The sequence below is a fragment of the Megachile rotundata genome, chromosome 3 (genome assembly GCF_050947335.1).
Source record: "Megachile rotundata isolate GNS110a chromosome 3, iyMegRotu1, whole genome shotgun sequence".
NCBI lineage: Eukaryota > Metazoa > Arthropoda > Insecta > Hymenoptera > Megachilidae > Megachile > Megachile rotundata.
In genome coordinates, this window is record NC_134985.1 from 13,416,365 (window position 1) to 13,438,951 (window position 22,587).

General features: G+C 34.7%; 2 protein-coding genes and 2 long non-coding RNA genes across 9 annotated transcripts in view; 2 read left to right on the forward strand and 2 right to left on the reverse strand.

The window, feature by feature from the left end:
* Positions 1–13: 13 nt before the first annotated feature.
* On the reverse strand, positions 14–11,391 carry LOC100876240 (transmembrane channel-like protein). 2 transcript variants are annotated; one of them, XM_003702111.3, is made up of 18 exons: positions 10,564–11,391; positions 6,634–6,802; positions 6,222–6,393; positions 5,749–5,986; positions 5,415–5,603; positions 4,377–4,612; positions 4,124–4,315; positions 3,688–3,936; positions 3,430–3,499; positions 3,194–3,368; positions 1,904–2,614; positions 1,696–1,802; positions 1,344–1,639; positions 1,054–1,233; positions 878–998; positions 529–679; positions 307–469; positions 14–168 (listed from the first exon to the last, which is right to left on the reverse strand). In XM_003702111.3, the coding sequence occupies exons 1-18, from the start codon at positions 10,678–10,680 to the stop codon at positions 30–32; spliced, it is 3,675 nt and encodes a 1,224-aa protein (XP_003702159.3). In that variant the 5' UTR covers positions 10,681–11,391; the 3' UTR covers positions 14–29. The 2 variants fall into 2 exon arrangements, with proteins under 2 accessions (XP_003702159.3, XP_076385370.1); XM_076529255.1 differs by lacking the exon at positions 10,564–11,391 and adding an exon at positions 9,615–9,994.
* On the forward strand, positions 6,796–10,567 carry LOC105662147 (uncharacterized). The gene is made up of 4 exons (XR_013037414.1): positions 6,796–6,991; positions 7,191–8,955; positions 9,990–10,107; positions 10,161–10,567. It is a non-coding gene; the product is annotated as an uncharacterized LOC105662147 (long non-coding RNA).
* Positions 11,392–11,527: 136 nt separating the features above from the next.
* LOC100882661 (carboxyl-terminal PDZ ligand of neuronal nitric oxide synthase protein) overlaps positions 11,528–22,587 on the reverse strand; it is a 32,619-nt gene continuing 21,559 nt past the window's right edge. For 2 of the 4 annotated variants that reach the window (XM_076529266.1, XM_076529267.1), the window contains exons 7-12: positions 16,166–16,370; positions 14,987–15,111; positions 14,595–14,780; positions 14,057–14,239; positions 12,622–12,891; positions 11,528–12,510 (exon numbers count right to left, since the gene is read on the reverse strand). In XM_076529266.1, the coding sequence (XP_076385381.1) occupies positions 12,025–12,510; positions 12,622–12,891; positions 14,057–14,239; positions 14,595–14,780; positions 14,987–15,111; positions 16,166–16,370 (1,455 nt within the window). In that variant the 3' untranslated portion in view covers positions 11,528–12,024. Of the gene's footprint in view, positions 12,511–12,621; positions 12,892–14,056; positions 14,240–14,594; positions 14,781–14,986; positions 15,112–16,165; positions 16,371–18,421; positions 18,692–22,587 lie in introns of those variants that run through there. The other 2 variants (XM_076529268.1, XM_076529269.1) reach the window with 2 other exon arrangements.
* Positions 14,174–21,773, forward strand: LOC105662145 (uncharacterized). Of its 2 annotated transcripts, none has more exons than XR_013037412.1 (4): positions 14,174–14,274; positions 14,525–16,411; positions 16,796–18,993; positions 19,663–21,773. It is a non-coding gene; the product is annotated as an uncharacterized LOC105662145 (long non-coding RNA). The 2 variants fall into 2 exon arrangements; XR_013037413.1 differs by lacking the exon at positions 14,174–14,274 and having other exon boundaries at positions 15,110–15,984; positions 16,049–16,411.

A 22,587-nucleotide genomic window follows, 5' to 3' on the forward strand; every position in this document is an offset into this window, starting at 1 on the left:
AATGGTAATCATGTTCTTTTTGATATTTTTTATTTTGTCTGATTTGCATTTTCCTTAGAAACCGACTGAGAACTCACTGACTTTCCTTCTGCCTCGTTTATGCGGATCTCTGGTATCATGGCGTCGGTGGTCTGCGATTCCCGAGAGTCCTGAAGAACCTTTGTCATCCTATTCACATAATTAACCACAATATATTTAAATATCAAGTATTTATATAAGAGGTGAATATTTAGGTACGTTGTTTCATGTTCCACATTTTTTACTTCCTCATACACACTGATAATTAAATTAAATATGTTTCTGTACCTGTTACTTGATCCTTTTGTATTACTATTTTCAGGAATATTCTGTGTGTGATCCTGTGGTATTTCCTGTCCCATGTCCATCAATTCAACAACTTCTGAAATTGAACGTTTCCTGTCCACATCCTCAGCAGAATTCTCCATGGTGACCAAGACTTCTGGTTCACCTATTATCAAGATTTTCTATAGAACACATTTTGCATATGAAATCATGTTAGTGGAATACCTTTGGAAGTATCAGTTTTAGTTGATCTTTTGGATAAGACCGGTAACATTTTCTTCCATTTTAAAAACGACGTATCGGTTAGTTCTTCTCTCTTCTTAACTATCTTGAATAATTTACGACGCTCTTCTGTGCGCTCGTGACGCAATTGTATCTTAAAGAAAAGTAATAGTTAATCAGACACTAAATCTTTATGACATGTTAATGAGTGAAGTCATAACAATGCAAATTTTAGTATGAAGATTCAAGAATCACTTATTGGAATCAAGGTTCTTTTAAAAAAATAATACCATGTTTTACAAAAATAGTGTGACAATATTTTCACGTTATTACTGAGTATCAGAACTGATACCTTTAAATCATTATTGGCTTCTCTCAACGACCCAGTCAATGACACCATATAATAAATAATAAGGGTCATCAGAACAATCAGTGGAATTACAATACCGGGTGAAGCAATGTAATCCAGACATCTGCAAGAAAAACGCTATCATACAATGTCAAATAAATGTTAAAAGAAATAGTGACCTCTGAATTGGCTCTGGAAGAGAATCCGTGAGCTGTTTTGTAGCCAAATGATAAATTTTCTTGTAACCAGAAAATGGTCCACAATGCCAAGATGGTTCCACCCAAACAATCGCATAGCCAACAGGTAACACGCATAGAAATAACATTGTTAACAGTAGGGCAAAATAAAAATTGTTAGACCTGAAACAAGTAATAGTAACTTTCATTGTTATTAATAATTTCAGTAGAATGAAGTAATGAAGTAATCATGAAGAATTAATTGTTCAAAGAAGAATGAAATGATTTATTACCTGGAAGCTCTAAAAATGACTTCATGAGGTACGTTGCACGTGAGGACAGCCCAGGACCTCAAGTACATAAGAATCCCAAGCTTCAATAAGTTCAAAACTATCAAACCAGGGCTAAAGAACATTCCCATCCAAATCATCCCTTGATTGTTCACCAGGTGAAGTATGTTCTCAGCAATTTTGAAGTCTCCATACTGAGGAAACTGTTTTTCAAGGTCCCAACACCAGAAGCTGTTCATGTAACGCACGAAGACTGCGCGAAGAAAATCTATACTGAGCGTGGCCATTACACTAAGCACCTGAAACAATGATGTTAAAATGAAGAGAACATTGACAACGTTCTTAGGAAATTTACCAAATCCATAACTGTGAGCTTGGCTAGTTCTTGACCGAACATCGTCTCCCAGCATAATTTACGAAGCTTCTTCCGAGTCTTCAAGTCTAATAATTTTGATGAAGCAGCTGTGATACAGAACAGAGTTTAATCTTCAGCTTTTTATAAATGAACTACACATTAACTAAGTTATCTACACTTTCTACGTGCTAAATTTTCTTCTACGTACTTGTATTTTGAGTTGTCGTTGTGCATACTTGTTCAAAGCACTTGACAATATAATTATTCTCAGATAAGGGAATCACTCTTTTGCTGGCTGAGGAACTATCTGTAGTAGATATCTCATAAATATCATTGGTAGATTCAGTGTATACTGAGGTTACACTTGATTCTGTACTTGTATCAGACATGGTCAATGTACTCAATTTGCTGGCTGAGGAACTATCAGCAGTAGTTACCTCATAAATAGTATCATTGATAGATTCAGAGTATCCTGAGGTTTCACTTGATTCTGTACTCGTATCAGACATGGTCAATGTACTGAATGTATCTAATTCAGTAGATGTATCCATGATTGTACCGAAATCACGAGTTACCTCACTCGTATCATTCGTTTCGTAAAATGTCTTCTCACTGTAAGTAGAATTTTCTAAAAATGGAATCCTGGTTTCAGTTGAATGGGAAGAGAAGGTTATGAATTCCTCATCAGTGGTGTTGAAAGTATCATTTTGTTGAAACATGTCTGAGGTAAGATTAAAAGTTTCAGTGATAATTTCAGTTGAATTTGACGTTTTATTTTTAATGTCTTCTCGTTCATAATTGTCGTAGATGTAATCCAAGGGTGGATAGTCCCCGACGTTGTATATCTCTTCCAGTGATTTGTCGTCGAGTATTGGATTCAAGTAGAGATTGTTCGGCACCAGGAAGAACGGTGGCAGTGCTAAATTAATGGAACGCTAATTTAAGAGATGTTATATATTTGTGATGTTTCCATAATACATAAAGTTTCTATCCATGAAAATAGAAGAAGTGTGAAACTTTACATACTATAAAAACTATGAAACTATGAAAACTATAAAAACTATGAAACTATGAAAACTATAAAAACTATGAAACTATGAAAACTATAAAAGCTATGAAACTATGAAAACTATAAGAACTATTAAACTATGAAACCTATAAAAACTATGAAACTATGAAAACTATAAAAACTATGAAATTATGAAAACTATAAAAACTATGAAACTATGAAAACTAGAAAAGCTATGAAACTATGAAAACTATAAGAACTATTAAACTATGAAACCTATAAAAGCTATGAAACTATGAAAACTATAAGAACTATGAAAACTAGAAAAGCTATGAAACTATGAAAACTATAAAAGCTATGAAACTATGAAAACTATAAAAGCTATGAAACAGTAAAAACTATAAAAACTATGAAACTCCATGAATGAATAAAAAGAGGCTGTCTCATGAAAAAAAACTGTAAATTGTTTGAGAAATATTCAAGACATACTTGTTTCAGAAATCTCACTCTGATTCTGCATCCCAGTAACATTACCCGCTACCATAATTAAACTCAGAGAAGCTAAGGTTGCTAATTTTCGAGAATTTGCCATATCGTCACTGCACGCTATTGGCTTGTAAGAGCAGTTCTTGATAGTTGGTTGAAGATCTCGCAGATCCTCTTTCTGTAATAAAAATACTCTCAGAGATCAGTGGTGAATATACAGTCACAGATAGTTCACTAACCATTGAATTTATTCTTCCAAACAATGCAAAGATCAGGGAGTAGAGATTCAATAAATTCAGGACCATTATTCTGCAACAAATGCATCACAATGTTGAAGAAGTAAAGGTTGATTACACAAAATGCTTCGGCTGCATAATTATGCTAAACCTAATTATGCTTAGGTTAAATTCTTATGTATACCTAGATCCTCAGATTCTTAGATTTCTGGATCCTCATATCTCCATGTTTCCAAATATAAATAAAGAAGATCCACTCACCGTGCAAGTTGTAAACGTAACTGCTTTCTGGGATGATAGTTCTCCAACAAACCTAATATCTCAAAAAACGTTGGAAAGAGATACGTGATCAGAGACATCACAACGGTAATCTCATTCTGTCTCCACCAACTGGCCTGTTCAAGTTCCTCTGCGCTTCGAGCAACCACTTCTACCACGGCATAAGCGGATAAAACCAGCAATAAGATTACAGAAACATTCACGAAGATCCTCATGGATATAATTTTCCAACTGAAATATATTACAATAAGTTACACGAATAAGCCTGAGGAAATTATAAAATTGTGGATGTAAAGAATGAATCCATTAAGAGCAGAATTTAAGGTAGATCTGGGTCAGGGGTTTAACCCTGCGCCATAATTTGAAAGTAAATGCTTCCGATAAGAAAAAGTTCCACAGTATTTCAATGTAATCTCACTTCCTTTCATCTTTTTCCTTTTCAGCCTCCTCCAACAGTGCTTCTTTGAATCCAAGGACGATGCTGGCCATCCGATTATGCGCAGTTTCCGTATTACCGATCATGAAATCCCATCCTGTGAAAAGCTTCCATGAAAATACGTACTCGTCCTCCTTCTCCGTGAGTTTGCTTAAACGAGAATTTTCTGCCATTCTGTAAATATTGTACAGTTTCAGATCTCTTCTTCGCGTTTCAGATGTGTTGAATCATTTACTTGCGCAGTATGGCGACGAAGCTGTAGACATAGACGACTAAGTTCGTGACAAAGTATGCCAAAGGCAATCTGTAGCCGCTGCGAGAGTCTTGATTAGTGTACCAGCCGTAGAAGAAAGGAGAGTACTTTAAAATCCCTTCGAACTCCCATAGAGTTAGCAGGTGCTTTGATTTGATCTCTTCTTCTTTGAGCATGATTTTTCTTTCTCCGGCAGCTGCGGGATCTGCTGCTAACATCTGTTATAAGAAAATATTAGCATAGGAGTAAAAGAAGAGAGGGATATAAAAAAAAATACAATACAAATAAAGAATATAAAAGAAGATAAATATGTGACTCTCTTTACTTCTTGCACTTTTATTTTGACAATGTGATCACTATATCAGAATAAAGGATGAAAAAGATATAAAAAGAAATACAAGATAAATGAAGAATATAAAAGAAGATAAATATGTGACTCTCTTTACTTCTTGCACTTTTATTTTGACAATGTGATCACTATATCAGAATAAAGGATGAAAAAGATATAAAAAGAAATACAAGATAAATGAAGAATATAAAAGAAGATAAACATGTGACTCTCTTTACTTCTTGCACTCTTATTTTGACAAAGTGATCACTATATCAGAATAAAGGATGAAAAAGATATAAAAAGAAATACAAGATAAATGAAGAATATAAAAGAAGATAAATATGTGACTCTCTTTACTTCTTGCACTCTTATTTTGACAATGTGATCACTATATCAGAATAAAAGATGAAAAAGATATAAAAAGAAATACAAGATAAATGAAGAATATAAAAGAAGGTAAACATGTGACTCTCTTTACTTCTTGCACTTTTATTTTGACAAAGTGATCACTATATCAGAATAAAGGATGAAAAAGATATAAAAAGAAATACAAGATAAATGAAGAATATAAAAGAAGATAAACATGTGACTCTCTTTACTTCTTGCACTTTTATTTTGACAAAGTGATCACTATGCTGACTATGATATTAATTCTGTAGAATCATAACGAAGATAATAATTTGTTCTACCTCTGGAATAGCCACGAAAGTTACTATAATGACCGCCATAACAAGATTGATCCAAAACAACCAACGAAGAAATGTGAAATACGAAGCCACCGCGGAACCAAAATGTGACTCGATCTCCTTGATTCGAAGTTCCCAGGGGATCAACCATGTTTGAAGATTTACTATCTCTCTTCGACAGTATTGCCATTTCTGTGATTAAACCAGAAAAACATAATTTAGTTATAATATCACTTATATATCAAGTATTATGTTAGGGTTAATGTTTAGAATGATTCAATTCACAACACATTATACTTTCAGGTTTCCTGTGAATCATTATGTGTATAATTCTTGCCTTTGTGATGAATAATGAAATGCGCGCAATGGCGTCTTTGGTGCTCCGAGTTTGGGCCAGCCTTTCCTGAAGAACACCTTCGTGCCTCCTCACGTACGACTTCGCTTGTCGTACCAGTTTGATTTTTCGACGAAGAGGCCATGGTTGCTGTTTGACTCCGCTCAAAACTTCTTTGTGCAGCTTCAGCTTCTCAAATATTAGTTCCTGGCTTCCGCTTTCTTCCATGGAGATTGCAGTTCTTTGTAATAGAGACATTATTTATAAATACATGTTTCAATATCTTCTGATAAAATTAAGGAATATTGAACAGATAAAATATTTAAGAGCACTGAGAAATATTTAATTATACTGAAGAGTATCTCAACATTGAAGAGCTTTGAATATTGAGGCAGAGTATTAAAAAATATTAGGATGCTATAGTATACTGTTACTAAAATATTGACTATTAAGTTGACTCTCCATATAATACTAACTCTCCAGAGCTGACGGTGTAAATGGACGACCTTCTCCGAAGAGAAGCTTCAGCTTCGACGCTGAAAGGTGACGACGGTCGACGTTTTCGTCTACTTTGCCGTCGACTTGAACTCCGTCGCTGCATGATCGCACAAGCTGACGCTGAATAATCATCTTCATCCGCTTCCTCCTCTGAAATTCACCCAAAAGTTATTTCAATCTAATTCCAAGAACATTTGGTCAAACTTGAAAGAAAAGCGTTTAGGTTCAAAAAAACATTTAATGAATTTCAAATGAGGAACATTTAATGAACCTCAACCAAAGAACATTTAATCAACCTCCAACAAAGAACATTTTATTCTTCTCTACAAAAAAGTTCAAGCTATTGTACTCAGAGAGCATTGTCCAATAACAATGAACTATAATACAAACCAGCTATAGATATTCTTTGCATATTAGAAGCGTTCTTGACGTCGACTCTGCTTTCCGTCTGCTGCAAACTTTTTGGAATATCCTTCTGATTATCCTGAAGGTTGTCTTCAACACCGGCAAAAGTAACTGACAGTCGGTCGACCGACGGTTGTGGGGAAGAAGGTTCCACCTACAGCACAAGGTGAAGCCAGTCAATTAGGTGCATGAATTTTCCTCGTACATCATCCATCGTCACGCTACATGGAACGAGAAGGCTGGACTTAATTTCAGTGGTGCCATTTTTATTGAATACTGAACCTCTGGAACAGTGTCTGTCTTTTATGGAAGATGGTTATTGATCAATGTGTAATAGATAGAGGTAATTCTTCTTTGTACTCAGAAAATAAAATGAGCTTTAAAAGAGAGTTCAGCATTGGTTTTTGTAGTCTGTCAATTCAGTTTCATAGACAGATGTTTTGCTGGTGATATTATTTCAAACAAATCTAATTTACTTGACATTAATAGAATAGCAATTAGTAGAACCATCTCTTCTTTTGTTAAGTTAAATCTGTTTTCAGGTATCAGTTGAAGAGGACTTCAATGATTATAAATAATGAAAATTGTCAGAGACAATTGATGTATTAGAAAAGAAGATGTAAGATGTCTTTTATATGTACTAATAAAAGAAGAAGATGCAACATGTCTTCTATATGTACTAAAAGAAGAAGATGTAAAAGAAATTATTGCTAACACAAGAAAGCTGCACCTACCTTTTACAAGAAGAAAGATTGCAAAGCTAAATGAAGAACTCGAACACATTTAATGAAGATTAATAATGATTAAATGCATCGTAAAAAGACACTGACAATAAGAATCTGAAGAATCAACGTCGATGGATTGGAAGCAACTGTTATCATGTCGATAGAGAACAAGGTCCGATGGTCGTCCCCTAGTAAAACCGCGCCTGTACGAAGCTCGTTTTAATGGTTGTTTCACTCGATATCAGAGACATCGTGTTTTCGTGGACGACACAAATCTTTGAAATCACGAAAGCTCGTATATCACGCGGTAAATGGATACCTCGCTTTACGATCCGATCGTTTTCTTACCGTGTAACTTACACGGCGTTAGAGTGATGGTTTAATTTAACTGGAGAAAATATTGTTGCTTGGTTGATGTAACATAGATTCAGTTTATGGCAATAGGTATCTTTTACTTTGGGAAATTATAGGTTTATTGTAATGAAGTATATATACATACTTTAAACGTTCATATCATGTTCATATGGGTAATATATTGAATATATTATACAATGGCCTTGGTAGTTATCTTTTACTTGGGGAAATTGTGTATTTATTGTAATGAAGTATATACACACTTTAAAAGTTCATATCATGTTCATATGGGTAATGTATTGAATATATTATACAATGGCCTTGGTAGTTATCTTTTACTTGGGGAAATTGTATATTTATTGTAATGAAATACATACACATTTTAAAAGTTTATATCATGTTCATATGGGTAATATATTGAATATACGAGGTGTGACACAAAAGTAACGAGACTAGTCCAATAAATCATTGTACCTACAGAATCAGTTCTCCGTGACATTATCACCTTCAAAGTAGTCCCCTTCAGCATTCACACACTTATGCATTCGGCGCTGCTATTGCTGTTAACAATTCTGGAACGAGGTTTTTGGAAGTCCTTTCGGACGATTCTCCGTTTTTGCCTGAACCTCTTCAACTGAGGTGAAATGGGTTCCCTTTAAGCAAAATTTAACTTTAGGAAATAAAAAAAGTCGCATGAAGCCAAATCAGGCGAATAAGGAGGATTCCCTATCACAATAATAATTTTGCTGGTCAGAAACTGCTTGACAGATAGTGCCGTGTGAGCGTGTGCTTTGTCCCGGAGCAACAGCCATCCATCGCTTCACAACTGTGGCCTTTTTTTCCTAATTTTTTCACGAAGTCTTTTTAGTATTTCAATGTAATAGTGTTAGTTAAAGGTCTGACCACTGGGAAACCACTCAATCATTACAATTCCATTAATGTCGAATTTTGATTTTGACATGCGTTCTTTTTTGGATTTTGGGGATCCTGAAGACTTCCATTGCATCGACTGGCGCTTACTTTGTGAGTCATAGGTAAAAATACATGTCTCATCACATGTTACAATAGATTTCAACAAATTTTACAAGAAACTTGATGTTTATTCGCTGTTCGGTTTTTACGTTAGACATTTTTCCGGCAGAATGCAGTTGCACGTGTTCACTAAATAACGCAATATTTCCAAATGGTATGACCGACTCAATCGAAATTGGCAACATGGATAGAGGAGGTATGTGGGATGATGCCACAAAAACAATTGCTGCTAATTCCATTGTTTTTTCAAGTTACAGACCTAGTCTCGTTACTTTTGTGTCACACCTCGTATTATACAATGGCCTTGGTAGTTATCTTTTACTTGGGGAAATTGTGTATTTATTGTAATGAAGTATATACACACTTTAAAAGTTCATATCATGTTCATATAGGTAATATATTGAATATATTATACAATGGCCTTGATAGTTATCTTTTACTTAGGGAAATTGTGTATTTATTGTAATGAAGTATATACACACTTTAAAAGTTTATATCATGTTCATATGGGTAATATATTGAATATATTATACAATGGCCTTGATACTTATGGTAGTCATTTTGAACATACATGTATAATTTTAAGGTTAAATGTCTAACCATATTTATTAAAATATAAATAGTAATGAAGTGTGTATATATTTTACTCTGTACACTTAATGAAGAAGATAATAATTTAATGAAAAAGTAAAAATTTGTTATCTAGAATTACTAGTATTTCTCTTTAAAGAAATTTACTTGTATTTTTCTACTTGAAAAAGCAAATTGTAATAAGTTGATAGAATATTCCATAATAGTTATACTGTATAACAAAATACAAGTAAGTCTATTTTATTAGTTTTGAAAGTTTGACACCATAGTGATGTAGATGAACTAGAAGCTCGAGGTCGTGTACGTGCCGCACCCTGAAGAGCCATCGTACACCTCTCATTTTTCACGAGACCCCACCTCGTATAATCATTTTTCTTCCAAACTCTGGCCACACTCGTGTTACACGCAAGTTTTAGGAGCTCACGAAAATCACTCCTTCACCCTCTCATAATGCGTTGTCCATTTAGAGGAAACTTATAACGTGATTGTAAAGTCACGGAAACATAATCGTTGTCGTTCATTTTTATAACACTCCTTTGAAATATGAATCATGCTTTAACATGTTTTGTTTGAATAAAAATTGCGGTATTTAAGTTTATAGTGCAAATAAAATAACATGGTTTTATATCTTTCTTTTAGTGGCCATGGACGATGTTTTGATGTAACGAAAGACAAAGTGAAATTTCATGTTAATAAAAATGACTCATCGAAGACGAGGAATGTTGTTTCGTATGAATAATTCGTTAATTAACATTAGGTGCGTATCAGTGATTAATAAACTTTCTGGGAACTAATCGAACTCTGTTACAGTTTTTGCTGCTCACGCGATGCTTTTTGTTGTCTATACATTTGCTGATTAAATGCACACGAAATAATTATACGAAGCTGCTTGCACTTTTTAGAAAGCAAAATGTTAAAACAGTGCTAAATGAGGTCATCGCAGCGTGTAACAAAATGGAGATAAGGGAACCACTGGGAATACAGGAGCTTTACCTTTGCGAGGTAATCAGCATTAATTCAGCTAGCGTTAAATAAGGTTTTAGTTACAGATAATTGGTAGAAAAGCTAATTTTTTATAATTAAATGTTTGTTGTATAGATCTAGTGTTTTTAAAAATTATATTATAAAATGTAAACCTTAGATTAAATTAAAATTTTTTTATTACAATATTTCATTTTTATAATATATGAATTATAATAAAAATAAATGTTACCTTCTGAGGCGATAATAATACTGTCGCCTTGGACTGAGGTCCAGTGTCGCTCGACTTCAAAATTCCAAATACTTTTCCTTCAGATTTATGTTCTGTCTCTTCATTCATGTTTTTCATTTAACACAACAGAAAGCACTACTTTACATTTAATTATCTATTCGATTAAATCTTTTTTCGATGAACTGATTGAATTTTTTACGGGGACTCCGCCGGAAATTGCACAGAAATCACTTTTTTCTTCACCTCTTCAATTTCCACGTAATCAGAGAAAAATTGTTACAATTCACTCTCAGTTTAATAATAAAAATATGAACAGTATTATTACATTTATCTCTGCAATTTACAATTTTGATAATTTGAAAATTTATATTAAATTTGAAAATTCACACCGAAGGAGTTAAATAATTTTTAAAGTCTCTTTAGATGGAGCTAAATTGTTCTGGTCTTTTCACGCTCTACCGATATACTGATAGGAAGGTAGAAAACTACGAGCACATTCAGAATAATGAACCTCGTAACTTGATTACGTTATGACTGATATAATATAGTAACACGCATTCGGTTGCACGCCATTAATAGTGGTGGCTACCCCGCCAACGCAAAAACGTCATTATAAATGGTTCTTCATTGTAAAATTCAATTAGACACAATTTTTTTACAGAATATTTTATTTATAGGTCATGTTAATATTTGAACAGACCATCATTAATTTTACATCCTATTTTTTATGTCAGCTATTCTAGCCTTTGTTTCAATTGTAACTTTAATATGTTTTCTATGAACAATTTTTGAGATTGACAGATTTTATACAAAGATTGTATCTGTTCTCCCAATTGAATACACTTGTTCTTGAAATTGTATATGAAAGGTTCTCTTCCTTGTTTTAAGATCATAAAAAACATTGAATAAAACTTACAGAGACTAGTCTAAAAGTTGTATCTTTGTTTTTATAACGACACAATCGTTTGTCATGTAAAATAATTGAAATTTAGTATGTACAAGAATAACACATTTTTATATACAATCATTGGTCACACGTTGATCACAAGTTTCTCAATTCAGAAGTATATTTAAAATAGCTCTACTTTGGCACGAGATCGCCAGTTTAAAAGATACTAAATATTTTACAATTCGCTTTACTATTCAATAACAATATAGACACTTAAAAAGTTTCTTCATTCACTAAATAAAAACTCGTACATATTCAAAAATTGTCTAAAAATTAACCATCTATTCTGATAACCAAAGACATACTGATTACCAATCATTCCATTAACTCAAAATGAAGAAAATATAGCACCGACAATATTTCATCTCGCCTACAATATTTTAATTAATTTTATAACAAACTATATCAGGTCTTAGAAATTATATAGTCCCAAAGTTTAACTCAATAGTATAAAATTTAAGAAACCATCTGTCAAGAATATTCAGATTTTGAAAATCTATTTGCAGGTCTCTTCACTTGGTCGTGTGACGTGCCCACGTAGTCCTTTGCACCTCAGACATCAGATCACTCCTCGAAGGCAAACGCGCGCTGGTAGTCCGCGACGGAGGTGGTCCAGATGTTCTCAAAATAGTTGCCAGATTCTTCTGCTTCAGTTGGCTCTTATTATTCGTTCCCTGCCCGTTCGAATTCTCTTTAGCCTGCGCTTTCTTAGCCGTAACTTCCGAACGTTTACCCTGAGGTGGAGGATCCAGCACGATTGGTGGTATTTCATCATGTAGGTTCATTCGATCCTGCTTACCCTTTGCTTCCTGGGCCAGGTGAGTATTGTTCTTCTCACCGGAACATGGTAGAGGCTTTATGAACGTTGACTTTGAGTCTATACCATCCAGATTTACGCAGTAGTTATCTACTTTATGCGTCATTACAGGAGACGACGAGAAACTGTTGGGTTGAGAGACTCTTAGCGACATGGAGTTTGGAGACAGTTGAGCCGAATTCTGTAAGTTAAAGAGAAGGGCTTTAGTACCTTATAAGTAAGATAAAGTATGAGTAATATAAGGTAAAATGGAGTAATACGTAGGAGAGAATTTAATCATAAATATACTTACAGATGGTCTACTACTAGGAGGCAGAAGAAGGTTGGGACCCATCGCATAAGGAGAAGGCGTATTGTACGGCGACCTCTGAGGCTGATATGGACTTATATTATGCAGTCTCTCCAGAAGCTGCGTCTGAAACTGCAGTTGATCCGCCGTACTGTTTCCTTGAATTCCTATTGTGTTCAGGTTCCCAGGATACAGCGAGTCTGGTGCGTAAGGGCAATATGGAGAAGGTGGATCCAGTTCCCACGGTGAACTTTGTCCGCCTGTTCGCTGACACTGTAGACACATAATTAATATTAGAAACTTGAAAGTATGCGAGATCGTGCACTTCAAGTATGCGTTACGTGGGAGAATCTGAATCAGTAATATTCAAACTATGTTACTACAGAGAATTTATCAAACTTTGCTATCTCCTTATACCAAGAGCCTTGAACTGAAAATGTTTGGCAACATAATTCAAAAGATGGAAAAAGACATAGTTCAAAAAGATGAAACAGGATTAATATAACAAATTATTATAATTTGAATTTTGAACATAAAGAAACTTAAACTTATAGAATGAGGTCCTGGTTACATGCTGCATAGTGGTTTAAAATTGGCAACGTTACCTAGCATTTGTTGGTAGCACAAAGTCCAAAGTCCCGTGCGAAGACCTGTTACATAACATCGTCACACCGGCGCTTAGCACGATTATTGGATTAGCGATTTAGGTTTAATGACAGCATTAAATAGTTATCTTCCTGTCGGCCAATTCAGAGCGCAACACGTCACTCATAAGCGATAGAGTTTTCAGAGTTTGACCGCTGGTATAGTTTCCTCGGAACGATTAAAAATTCTTCGTGAAACCTACATCAAACTCGTTATGTGTACGAAGTTGCTTAACAAATTTTAAAGCTTAACCGATTCTAGGAACTTGACACATAATCACGATAGTTGAACAAGAAATATTCTCACGTTATTCAATGAATTTTGAATTTCAAATTGGCAAGTACTTTCGAGCACACGAAAGCTTGTCGGGTCTTGTCTGCAAACAAAATACGCAATCAACCTGCACAGATAATGAAACAAATGTAAAAACAAACGGAGAGCATACACAGTCACATCAAATTCTGTATTAGACAAAAACAATTGTAAGTCACTGGTGTAACTAGGTGGTCCAAGTTCTTCAATTTTATTTAATTAATATTTTGATAGTATCCACCCTAGTTACACCATTGCAATTAGTTTAATTCACTCAACGAAGATGGATGCAAAACATAAAAAGTGCATACACAAATCATTTTATTAAGAAGTTTATAAAAAATGGTGATATTACAAAAGGTGGTACAAAAACATGGGGAACGTAAAAAATATATAAAATGTTAATTGAAATGCTATGTTTCCAGGCATACTGCTTGCTGGCTGGTGAACACTCGTGTCATGGTATTCGATAGAGCGTTACCTGGCCGAGGTTCGACAAGTCAGGAACGGTGGTGGTTTGCTGCATCGTTGCTGTGCCAGGCATTTGAGACTGTGAGCTGACATGGCTGCTGGAGATGCGTTCTTGTTCTCGTAGATGACCAACCAGTGCACCTATGTGTTCCAGTAGTTCCTTGTTTTGCATCAGCAGTTGGTGTGTCCTGGTCTGTGAAGAAGGATAAGGAGATAGTATTAGTATTAGTAATTATGGAGACTTATACTTATATAGTACTTATAGATCTTAAACTACATGGTACTATATACTAATTATAATACTTAAACTTATACTTATCTACTTTATATAGTAGAGGTATTTGATTAGGTTAGGTTAGGTTTATTTGGTTATCTATATACACCTGTTGGTAGACATAAGTTCAATAATGATAACTGGTATATTAGTATCTATCTAGCTCATTATTTAGAATTTGTAACCAATGAACTTAATTTGCAGATGTCTCCAAGATTTATATTGATGTAAGATGTGGATATCTATAATCAAAATGACAAGTATCACGACTTACTTGAGCTTCGACGCGGGCTGCCGTTTCAGCCGCAAGCTGATCCTGAAGAAGTCGCGCATGGGCAACGGCGGCTCTGGTTTGTTGGCTCTGTTGCTCTAATCGTTCTCGCAACAGCTGAATCTCATGCTTCAAAGCAGTTAACTCTCCTCCTACCAGTAATCCTCCACAATCGGAGGTCACCATGCCCTACAACATTTTGTCCATAAATTCATGTCACGGTGTACATAATTCTTAAGTGAAGATATAGAGATACTGCAGATTTATAGATATTTGAAATCTGAGGCCTGAAAGGATTGAACTATACAAAAATATAGGATACACTTGATACAACTACAGAGACATGGATAGATTTCTATGAGACATTTCGTTTAATATAATTTAAATAATTTTACCGATGGCGATTGTCTAATCGGCGAGGTAGACGCGGTGGTCGCTGGAACCTCATGTGACCTGAGGAGACATGGAACGGTTGTCTGTTCAGGCACCGAATCTTCCGTATCACCTAACAACGATATATCTGAAACATATTTTAAAATGTCATACAGGATGTTCCACTTAATTCTCTTATACATATATTAAATTATTTTCTGGATAATTATATGTATAGAAAAGAACACTGCAGACTTCAATGACCTTGAGGTATATTAACAAAGAAGTCATGTGAAGAATTGTTATCTATGCAACCACTGTTCAGTTTTAATTTGAGATATATTAACAAAGAGGTATATTAACTGAGGTTAATTAATTGAGGTATATTAACAAAGAAGCCATGTGAAGAATTGTTATCTATGCAACCACTGTTCAGCTTTAATTTGAGATATATTAACAAAGAGGTATATTAACTGAGGTTGATTAATTGAGGTATATTAACAAAGAAGTCATGTGAAGAATTGTTATCTATGCAACCACTGTTCAGCTTTAATTTGAGATATATTAACAAAGAGGTATATTAACTGAGGTTGATTAATTGAGGTATATTAACAAAGAAGTCATGTGAAGAATTGTTATCTATGCAACCACTGTTCAGCTTTAATTTGAGGTATATTAACAAAGAGGTATATTAACTGAGGTTGATTAATTGAGGTATATTAACAAAGAAGCCATGTGAAGAATTGTTATCTATGCAACCACTGTTCAGCTTTAATTTGAGATATATTAACAAAGAGGTATATTAACTGAGGTTGATTAATTGAGGTATATTAACAAAGAAGCCATGTGAAGAATTGTTATCTATGCAACCACTGTTCAGCTTTAATTTGAAATATATTAACAAAGAGGTATATTAACAAAGAAGCCATTTTGAAGAATTGCTATCTACACAACCCCTATTCAGCTTTAATTTTAGATGTATTTTAAGTACAGCCTTGTATACTTTCTGTATATTAAGAAGGTAAGAATATGTAATATTTCAAGCATTATATAACACAGCAAAGATTAAAGAGAAAATTTTGTAGGAAATTTATGGAACATGGAGGTGCCAAGAATTTCTACCACAAGTCCGCAGGATTTCAAAGAGGTTAACGACACTGTGCAATATAATAGTCGTGTAACAGAGAAGCTAGGTACTAAACCTTTGTGCACAGAAGACGGCGACGGCTGCGACTGGTCGTTCGGTATTTCGTCTTGGTCCTCGTAAACGTCACGATGATTCTCACCGTGATCCCTCTCCCGTTCTTTGTCTCCTCTGTCCCGGTCTTCCGTGGCGTTGTTTATACTTAATTTATGGCACACCTCGAAAGCTTGTCCTACCGTTCTGACCACCCTCATCGCTTGACTCTAACGAAATCCAACTCTTTTTTTCAATTGAACGTACCGGTGTAAGTGTATATACAAAATTTGAATTTAAGGGAAATGAGATAATGATTGCTTAAGAAATAATTATCATAAAATTTGCAAATAATTGTTACAAGTATTTGTAGCAACTTTTATAAGTTTACTCAAGTTAATTTTTACAAACTAATTATTAAGCTATTATTATGAAGATAAATCTGATCTTTCACATTCATTTCTTTTAGTAAAATTAATAATAATAATAGTATCATTATCCCATTCTCCCTCAATAAATGATTACTATACAAAAACTAGAAAAATTAAATTAAAATTAAAAATTAAAAACTAGATAAATTATTAGATATTCGTCAAACTTCGAACGTACCAAGATAAAATGTTCTTAACAAATAAAAATGATTTTTTGTTTTCAGGTTTAATATTGAAGACCCAGAGGCATCCTAAGAAAATTCTAATAACAGAGTTTCCAAGTATTCAAACGGTAGATGTATTCAAAATAATCAAACGTTCAGCTTCAAGCACCGAAATCACCATTCGAGCTCCACCATTCTCGTTAAACGACTACAAAATCTCAACCCTGCCACCCACGTTACCCACCCACACGATCGTTCCAAGAATTATACGCGATTTACTTGCTACAAACGAATTAAGCGTATTGCTCTTTCAATTGTAAAACGCGTTTGCTACCGGCGTTACACAAGACAGGACAGATGGTACCACTGGGTGCAGAAAATTTTATGGCGCAGATTAATGTAATGTGGGATATAACAGACTTGGGATTTAAGACTTAGGATTTGGATATTGTAAGATGAGAAAATGAGGATTTATGGATGTAGGGATTTGGAAATTTGGGGACTTGGAAATTTAGGAAGATTTGGATTTGAGAATTCAGGAGGATGGAAATTTGGAAATTTAGAGAGCTGAGAGTAGGAGATTTAGGGATTTGATGATAGGGGAGTTGGAAGTAGGGGGTTTTGGAAATTTGAGAATGCAGGAGTTGGAAATGTGGGAACTTGAGAATTTAGAAATTTGGGAGCTTGGAAATTTAGAAAAGGAGGTTGGAAAGTAAGGTGTCAGTGGATTTGAGGATTCAAGAAGATGGAAATTTGGAAATTTAGAGAGCTGAGTGTAGGAGATTTAAGGATTTAATGATAGGGGAGTTGGAAGTAGGGGGTTTTGGGAATTTGAGAATGCAGGAGTTGGAAATGAGGGAACTTGGGAATTTAGAAATTTGGGAGCTTGGAAATTTAGAAAAGGAGGTTGGAAATTTAAGTATCAGTGGATTTGGGAATTCAGAAAGGTGAAAATTTGCAAATTTATAAATCTGAGAATAGGAAATTTGGGAATATGGTAATAGGGGAGTTGGAAATAGAAATTTTTGGGAATTTGAGAATGCAGAAGTTGAAAATTTAGAAACTTGAAGACTTGCAAATTCAGAAATGTAGAAACTAATAAATACAGAAACTTAACAATACAAAATTGGTAAACATAAAAATCTGCAAATGTAAATTTACAACTCTAAAATTGAGCAATATTGAAACTTGAAAAGTACATCTAAAAATTCAGAAACATTTGCAACAGAAAATGAAGAAAAAGCTAAGGAAAATTCCTGTCTTCACTCATAAATAAATAGTTAGCTACATTATGCATAAATAAGGTGCAAGACACTTCTACCTTTGCACTTCCCCTAAGGGATATCTGTCAATAAATTGCACGCGACCACCTGTCCTGTCTCACCCCACATATAACACCTTCAACATAAAAATCTACATCGTGTACAAGATTCGTATCTTATGAATGTATTACACAATAGCCATTAAACCCCATCGCCTCATCTAAAAGTTATTCAAACAAACCAATCTTTAACAAAGTTATACCAAACGTGCTAATGGTATATACAAAAGTGGTAATACAAGAGGTGTGTAATTTATTTCACCCTCCATAGGGGAGCAATTTTACCACTGTCCAATCAAGTGTCAGGGAACGTACACCCCATACACTATGTTATTTCTGCGATACACATAGTGGCCCCTTTATACCTCGAGTTCTTCGAGGTCATCGTTCTCCTCCTCGAAGGGGTTCTCGTCGAAACTGAAATCAACGCTGCTGGTCGATCGAGCCAGTTGCAGGGGCGGTGGTTTCGGTTTCCCAAAGGGTTTCCTCAATTTCAGATAGCTCAATATTTCAGGTTCCTTGAACGACAGCTTCTTTCTTGGCTTCGGGGTGGAATCCGTGCAGGGACTCGCTGGACCGGAAGCGGGCGATACGGAAGCATCCGCAGAATTAATTTGCTTCGAATTCTTCAACATTGTGGCACAAGTTTTGCACTCGCTACTTTAACATTGTGGGTTTGATCTTTCACATTTTTATTTGTTCTTATGAGTTCTGCAATTATTTCAGATTATGTTTGTTTCTTTAGGTTGCTGGAAAAGTGATGACATAAAAGTATCAGGAAACTGTTCTTGTGATGCATGGATTTAAAGCTTGAACCCTGCTGAAGATGACTACATAAAGTCTTTATATATGTTCTTAATAAAGACTTACTAATTATTGGAAAATATAAGAGGTTATTTAAGAATCAAGGTTTTTATATGAAGAATAGTAATGGAAGGTTTGTCAGACATTTTATAGTAAAAATAATAACAAAATGTTTATGCAGACATTTTTAATGGACTTTAAGCTTCAAATTGATGTAACATAAGTGCTGTTTTATAATACTTTTATGTCATGAAATTTGTTGTTCTGTTTTCAATGTTGGACATTTTAAATGTACCACTTTAATGTCATCCTTAAACACATGTATGTATGTGTACATAAACTTGTAGATATATATGTATACATAATATGTACATACTGTATATACATATACATATTGTATATTCATATTTGTATATACAAGTTGTATGTATGTATACTTACATGTTATGTACATGCATATTGTATATACATATGTATGTCTGTATGTATGTCTGTATGTATGTATGTACATATGTAACAATGAAATAATATGTGCATACATATTGTTGTATTGTATGTATATTTACATGTACATATGCATGTATATTGTATACGTACACATATGAATGTACATATGTATGTACATGTGTAACAATAAAACAACATGTGCATATACATGTACATATGTACACATACACAAAATTCATTACTTCAAAATACACATCAAAAAAGCCCCATCAAAGAACTAAACCTTGTAACAATCCCATAAAAATACATAAATTCCTAAGTGTACACAGGTAAATAAAAAAAGGTATTGTTTCAGGTTATTCAAAAAGAGTATCCAATACGACAAAGAAGTAAAGCAATCCTCTCTATAGAAGGAAGATTTATGGATTCAGGATTAATTCCTCATCGGCGAGGAGAGACACGATGTTACGAACACCGCTTGTTCACGTACGCCTCGGAACAAATAAACGTTTGCGCTCGTTGCACGAAGCTCGGTCGTAAACGACCACGCGGATCCGTAATAGTTTCTAAAGCGAGCAAGATTTATCGGGGAGTTTGCCAGTCGGTCCACCGGCGGCTGTTTATAATTGGAATCGACCGGGAACACTACAACCCGTAAATATCGATTCTTTCGGCCACGAACATCGTGTTCACCGCGTGTTTCTGAAGCAGGTACAAGTGACTACAAGTGATTAGCTGGTAACACGAAATTAACATTTAAAATTAGAAATTTAAGTGATTTGTGTGGTAAAATACTGATACTGAAATAATGTTTGACAGGGGAAGAAATGGAGCTCGGGAGATTAGGTGGAAGATCAGAAGCTGACGTGGAGCCTCATCTGGAATCTCATTTAGGAGGACTTATCTATCAGGACTTATTCTAGGACTTCAGGAATTCGTTTAAGATCTTATTTAAGAGCTTAGAACTTAATTTGGAACATCAAGATCTCATCGAGGATCTGAAGACTTAATTTAGGAATTAGGACTTAATCTAGGACCTTAGGATTTAATGTAGGATATCAGGACCTCATCTGCAATCTCATGTAGGATCTTAGGACTTAATTTAGGACTTTAAGATGTCATGTAGGATCTCAGGACTTAATCTAGGACTTCAGCAATCAATCTAGAATCTTGGGACTAAATCTAGGATTTGAAGATCTTATCTGAAACCTCATCTAGGACCTCAGAACTGAATCTAAAACTTCAGAACCTCATCTAGAACCTCAGAACTTCATTCAAAGCTTTGGACACTTAACTTAGAGCCTTAGAACTTAATCTAGAACTTCAGAAGCTAATCTGAAACCTCATCTAGGACCTCAGAACTGAATCTAAAACTTCAGAACTTCATCTAGAACCTCAGAACTGAATCTAAAGCTTCAAAACCTCATCTAGAACCTCAGAACTTCATTCAAGCCTATAGCACTTAACCTAGAGCCTTACAACTTAATCTAAGACTTCAGAAGCTCATCTGAAACCTCATCTAGGACTTCAGAACTGAATCTAAAACTACAGAACCTCATCTAGAACCTCAGAACTGAATCTAAAGCTTCAAAACCTCATCTAGAACCTCAGAACTTCATTCAAGCCTATAGCACTTAACCTAGAGTCTTAGAACTTAATCTAGGACCTCAGAAGTCCATCTGAAACCTTATCTATAACCTCAGAACTGAATCTAAACCTTCAGAACCTCATCCAGAACCTCAGAACTTCATTCAAAACTTTGCCACTTAATCTAAGACCCTAAGACTTAATCTAGAACTTCAAAATCTCATCTAAGATCTTACCTAGATCCTCAGAACTTAATCTAGAACTCCAAGATCTCATCTAACATCTCATCTGTATATTCAGCTCACAATCTAAAGCTGAACCTCATCTATTACCTCAGAACTTCATTCAGAACTTCAACGGTGGATCAAAAAGAAGTGGAAGAGTAGATTAATGCATCATCATCAATGAATCTGAGCTCCTGTTCATAAATCTCGAACTTGACCCAGACCATCAGTGATAACGAGGATATAGTTGGTCACTTTGATTAGCGAGCGTGCGTAATGGGTATAAACACGCTCGTCGGTGATTAACTAGCGGCTTGATAACGCGAACTCTTCTCGATCGAATACACGCGATCGCGTTTACGATCATGCATGTTCTTTTTCGTCATTACAAGCGTCTAGCCGTAATTCATCATTCCTTTCTCATTTTGTCAAGCCCCTTGGCTATTAGGAGAGTCATTGCTCGTCGATTACGATTTCAATGTCAACGACTTCTGTATGAACACTGGAAACAGATTTTTAATATCTGATAAGCTTAATAAGTTTCGTTACTTGATATGTTTCACGATGCAAATGATGTTTAATACAAATACGTCGAGTCATAAATTATCTCGACGTAGTTAATATTAAATCTGATGATTAAACGTATCGACTCATTTGATGTTACACGTTATTGTATTAATAGAACGAGGTAATTTAAAAGATTAAATGTGCGGTTCAAAGATTGATACAGAACAGATAACTGAAATCGTTTGGTCTGAAAACACGAGGTACCATAAAAATAAATTTTCAAATGCAAGATAACAATTTGAAAGTTTAAATCTGTACATTTAAATGTATTTTCAAGAATTCGTATTATCATATGCATCTTGCTACAAATATCATATATGACGCATCAGGTGCGTCATCAATTTCATAGTATACATATGACGTACTCGGTGCGTCTTCAACTTCGTATTGTACATATGACGCACATGGTGCGTCATCGATTTATAATGTATATATGACACACCCGGTGCGTCATCAATTTTATAATGTATATATGACACACACGGTGCGTCATCAATTTTATAATGTATACATGACACACCCGGTGCGTCATCAATTTCATAGTATACATATGACACACCCGGTGCGTCATCAATTTTATAATGTATATATGACACACCCGGTGCGTCATCAATTTAATAATGTATATATGACACACCCGGTGCGTCATCAATTTCATAGTATACATATGACACACCCGGTGCGTCATCAATTTAATAATGTCTATATGACACACCCGGTGCGTCATCAATTTAATAATGTATATGACACACCCGGTGCGTCATCAATTTTATAATGTATATATGACACACCCGGTGCGTCATCAATTTTATAATGTATATATGACACACCCGGTGCGTCATCAATTTCATAGTCTATATGACGCACAGGGTGCGTCATCGATTTCATAGTATGTATATATG

Bases quoted from the DNA above. Each gene is read 5' to 3' on its own strand.
- LOC100876240 (XM_003702111.3), bottom strand. From the start codon at position 10,680: ATGAAAAACATGAATGAAGAGACAGAACATAAATCTGAAGGAAAAGTA. The intron at 3,369-3,429 runs GTTAGTGAACTA...TTTTTATTACAG, and splicing joins TTGGAAGAATAAATTCAATG to AAAGAGGATCTGCGAGATCT. The intron at 1,234-1,343 runs GTAATAAATCAT...TACTTGTTTCAG, and splicing joins GTCATTTTTAGAGCTTCCAG to GTCTAACAATTTTTATTTTG.